Below are 4821 nucleotides of genomic sequence, written 5' to 3'. Positions count from 1 at the left end.
GGTTGGTTTCCTTTCCCTTGGGCTACCACATGGGCTTAGGATAGTGGCCATCTACTGGGTTTTCAGCATATGGTTCTAAATGAGATCTAATGAATTCCAGCTTCTTAAACAAAGGGAAATATCAACTGGACAGATGAGAGAAATGTATACCTAAGGGGAATACCAGGTTACCCAGAATGGCAGAAATCTAGGTTTTCCCAAAGTGGAAGAGAGGAGACATTCAACAAACAACAAATATTTATTGAGCGCCTATTATGTGCCAGGCACTGTTCTTGGAACCCCCCTCCAAAAAAGGAAAAACAAAAAACAAGATAGAGGCAGAAAATGCAAATTCTGAGGGAGAGGACAGGGGCAGTTGAGGAAGAAGGCTGAGGGAACAGAGAAGGCTACGGTGATGATGCTCTTAGGCCTCCTCTTCAGCCTCTTCGCCAAAATCCTCTTCTTCTTCTGCGGTGGCATCCTGGTACTGCTGGTACTCGGAGACAAGGTCGTTCATGTTGCTCTCAGCTTCAGTGAACTCCATCTCGTCCATGCCCTCACCTGTGTACCAGTGGAGGAAGGCCTTGCGCCGGAACATGGCCGTGAATTGCTCTGAGATGCGCTTGAAGAGCTCCTGGATGGCCGTGCTGTTGCCGATGAAGGTGACTGCCATCTTGAGGCCACGGGGTGGGATGTCACAGACAGCCGTCTTGACATTGTTGGGGATCCATTCCACGAAGTAGCTGCTATTCTTGTTTTGCACATTGAGCATCTGCTCATCTACCTCCTTCATGGACATCCGCCCACGGAAGACAGCAGCTACAGTGAGGTAACGGCCATGGCGGGGGTCACAGGCAGCCATCATGTTCTTGGCATCGAAGACCTGCTGGGTGAGTTCAGGCACAGTAAGGGCCCGATACTGCTGGCTTCCACGGCTGGTCAGAGGTGCAAAGCCAGGCATAAAGAAGTGGAGACGTGGGAAGGGCACCATGTTAACTGCCAGCTTGCGGAGGTCTGCATTGAGCTGACCAGGGAAGCGAAGGCAGGTGGTGACACCGCTCATGGTGGCTGAAACAAGGTGGTTCAGGTCCCCGTAGGTTGGAGTGGTCAGCTTGAGAGTGCGGAAGCAGATGTCATAAAGGGCCTCGTTGTCAATGCAGTAGGTCTCATCTGTGTTCTCTACCAATTGATGGACGGAGAGGGTGGCATTGTAGGGCTCAACCACAGTGTCAGACACTTTGGGTGAAGGTACCACACTGAAGGTGTTCATGATGCGGTCAGGATATTCTTCTCGGATCTTGCTGATGAGCAAGGTGCCCATTCCAGAGCCTGTGCCCCCACCCAGTGAGTGGGTCAGCTGGAAGCCCTGCAGGCAGTCACAGCTCTCGGCCTCCTTCCGTACCACATCCAAGACTGAGTCAACCAGCTCAGCCCCCTCTGTGTAGTGGCCCTTGGCCCAGTTGTTGCCTGCCCCAGACTGACCTGGAATGGGGTCAGGAGGCAATCTTGGTTAGTAAGGTGAGAGATAAAAGACCAAATTCCACCTTCAACTTTTGGAAAAATGTCCATGAATGTGCCTTCTTTCTCACTCACCTGTGATATACCCCCCCCCCATTATTTACAACCTAGGGTAGTCACTACCAACACCCTGCATTAGAGATTTCAGAACACAGCCCCAGGTAAGCTCTCCAGTATAACAATTATCTCCTAATTCTTCCTGTTTCCTTCATACTAGTAAATTGAACAGCACATTATCTACTATTATGTGTATAACTCACCAAAAACAAAGTTGTCTGGTCTGAATATCTGCCCAAAAGGACCTGAGCGAACAGAGTCCATGGTCCCTGGTTCTAGATCCACCAAGATAGCACGAGGAACATATTTGCCACCTATATGGAAGAAAGTAAAGTAAAAATTGGCAGACAAGATAAATTGGGGCTGGGAGACCAAGGACCCAAACTCGTGATTCCAAGTGCTGCCACCAGGGGGCAGGAGAGCCAATCTTTTGCTCCACAGGGAAGTCAAATTAAGTTGAGTTCTCCTTTAAAAAAAAAAGACCCATCCGAAGGTGGTAAAGGGTTCTCCAGGGTTGGAAAGAGACCCCAGAGAAGGGGGAGAGGAGATAGGAGGCAAACTTCCCGGGCTCCCGCCCTTACCTGTAGCTTCATTATAGTACACGGAGATGCGGTCCAGCTGCAGGTCGCTGTCACCGTGGTAGGTACCGGTGGGGTCAATGCCATGTTCATCACTGATTACCTCCCAGAACTGCCGAGGGAAAGCAATGAGACCTCAAAAGCTCTGGTCCCAGCCAATTAGGCTCCCCCGATCCACACATTTTAATCCCAGACACCCCGGTGGTGAGCCCGGTTCTCCCCCCATCTGCCTGCCACCTCCTTCCACGAGCCACCCGCAGGTTTCACTGCTTGGGATGTGAGCGGAGTTGCGGCTGAGGATGCCCGGCGATAGCAGGAAATTGTGGGGTGGGAGTGTGCCGAGGGGGATGGAGGCGGCAGACCAGACTGGACAAGCGCACCTCCCGGACTTGTACAAAGGGCAAGGGGTAGAGAAAGAAGCAGCTGCTGCGGTGGACCACCCTTCCTCCACGATTGAGGCGCACGCGCGCGCCGTACCACTGACAAAGGGTGCGTCGCGCGTGGGCGGGGGCGTGAATTCCGCGCGAGGTGGGGCTCAACTCGGACTAGCGCGCCCCCAGCCGGTCGGCAGGGCCGCATTGTCCCCGCGCGCCAGGGGCGCCCGGCCCCGCCCTTCTGCTACAACGTAGCAGCAGCACTTCCTCCCCGCCCTTCCCCCGCTACACTGTAACGGCGCGCAAAAAAAAAAAAAAAAAAAAAAAAAAAAAACCACTCCCCAGCTCTGCCTTGGTTGGCCTCGGTATTTTATTCCTTGGCTAGCTTTTAAACCCTCGCTTTAAATACGGATTATCTTCCTTTCTCCCCCTGGTTATTCCTGAGGGACCCTTTAAAGAAAAGGACTCTCCCGCCCTCCTTCCCAGTATCTGTTCACGCCCTAAAAGGGTCTCTTTACGGGAGATGAAAGGAAATAAAATTAATTCAGCACCTATTAGTCTTCCATCCACGAAGAACTACGGGGCCGCCCCTCAGGGATCGCGGGCGCGCGAGATGCCTATCTTTTGCGAAGGGCACCGCTCACCGCAGCCCACCCTGGCGCACCGCGTCCCCCAGCCCACGGGTGGGATTCGAGCTCTCCGCAGCCGCCGCCCAACCTCTCTCCTTCCCCCTCCGAGAAACCCAGCCAAGGGGCATGCACATGGGGGAAACCTCGCTTCGCTTTGTCTCGAACCGTTTCCGCATCTTCCTCCCTCCCCGGTCCTCAGACCGTTAGAACACTTTCAGGTAAAATCTTACAGAACCACGGTCTTCCCACCCCCAAACCCGAAAGGTACTTAATAGCTTTCCCAAAATAAGCCAGCCAAGAATTCCCCGTTTTTCAAAAGCGAAATCTAGTTACAGAGGTCTATTGTGTATAGAAAACTTTTGGGGGGTAAAGTTCAACTATGGATGAAATGAAAATATATCCCACAACTATTCTTCATCATTTATCTGGACTTTTTCCATCTCAAAAGAAATATAATTAAAAGAAGAGGTTTAAAATCCTTACCTTGGCACCGATCTGGTTGCCACACTGACCGGCCTGGATGTGCACGATTTCCCTCATTGTTAAAATTTATTTTAAATTTTTTGCTCGCCTCAAGATGTGTAGGGGGCAAGAAAATGATATGGAATTTTTTTTCTATACTGCTAGTCGCAGGCTGGAAGGATGGGACGTGTCCCGGAGCCTAGAGCAGCGAGGTCCGAACGCAGCTGCAGGAAGGTTCTGAGAGGGAGAAAGAAGAGGGGAGGGCAAAGGAGGGAAGGCGGGCAGGGCGGGGCGCGCGTGCGCCCAGGCTGGGAGGCGGGAGAACGCGCCCCGCGCCGCGGTCCCGAGACAAAGCCTTATCTAGGCTGGCCCTGATTAGTCGATGCCACTCACGTATGAGACGTCCATTGGTCTCTGCTTGGATGGAGGAACGCAGGCCTCACTGGGAGTTGTAGTCCTCCATTGTTGTCCACGCTGCAAAAGGGAGGGAGGGATGGGTGGATACTGGATTTTTGGTTTGGGTTTTGTTTTTTGTTTTGATGAAAAGTGATCTTGCGCAAGATTTCTTTCCCCCATGCCTGAGTTTTTGTACTAAGAGGGAGTAGTTTTCGGGGACACACTAATTGGGAACCCTAGGGTGCCAGGCGTTGGAAGGTGGAGTGGGCACGCCCCGAACGCTCCCTGCTGCCGTAGCTCTTGGGAAGAGAGGGCCGCTTAGCTCAGCGAAAACGGGAGAAATGCGGCACCCTGCTCTGCTATCTAACGGCTGATCCCCTAGGCCTGAGCGACAGTGAGTCGCTGCTCCCCCAGATAGAAAGAGCGTATTGCCTCTCTATTTCCTTGTAAGTTTTCTAATGATAATGTTTAGAAAGAAACCAAATTGCAGCAAGGGCTTTTTAGAAGAGAGATATAATTGTCTGAGGGTGTGTTCAAAGAATAAGTTGAATGGTTTAGAGAAACTATTTGGAATCTTTGAAGCCAGAAGTCTTTGTCTACGTGTAACGGGTTCTGGGCCTTAGAGCAGCACTAAAGACGCTTTTTGTCACAGAACTGTTGAGATGAAGTGCGTGGTAGAATTTTAGTGTCTTCCAGCCTGCCTCTCTAGACACTTCACTGGAACTGTTTTTCAGTTTGCTGAATTCACTGACTAGGTGGCTGGTCATTGCAATCTTTCAAAAGCCTCAGGATTGAAACAAAAGAGGGGAGCTGATGGGAGAAAATTGG

At 51.6% G+C, this 4821-nt stretch overlaps 1 protein-coding gene across 1 annotated transcript; it reads right to left on the bottom strand.

Annotated features, from left to right (window-relative positions):
* Positions 1-219: 219 nt before the first annotated feature.
* TUBB (tubulin beta class I) lies at positions 220-3864 on the bottom strand. The gene is made up of 4 exons (XM_047860674.1): positions 3619-3864; positions 2136-2244; positions 1758-1868; positions 220-1461 (listed from the first exon to the last, which is right to left on the bottom strand). Exons 1-4 carry the CDS (start codon positions 3673-3675, stop codon positions 404-406), a joined length of 1335 nt encoding a protein of 444 aa, XP_047716630.1. The 5' UTR covers positions 3676-3864; the 3' UTR covers positions 220-403.
* Between the last annotated feature and the right edge of the window lie 957 nt (positions 3865-4821).

Source organism: Prionailurus viverrinus, chromosome B2 (assembly GCF_022837055.1).
Source record: "Prionailurus viverrinus isolate Anna chromosome B2, UM_Priviv_1.0, whole genome shotgun sequence".
In the NCBI taxonomy this organism is placed as follows: Eukaryota; Metazoa; Chordata; class Mammalia; order Carnivora; family Felidae; genus Prionailurus; species Prionailurus viverrinus.
The sequence above is the reverse complement of the archived record's forward strand: the minus strand, read 5'-3'. Positions and strand labels throughout refer to the sequence as shown.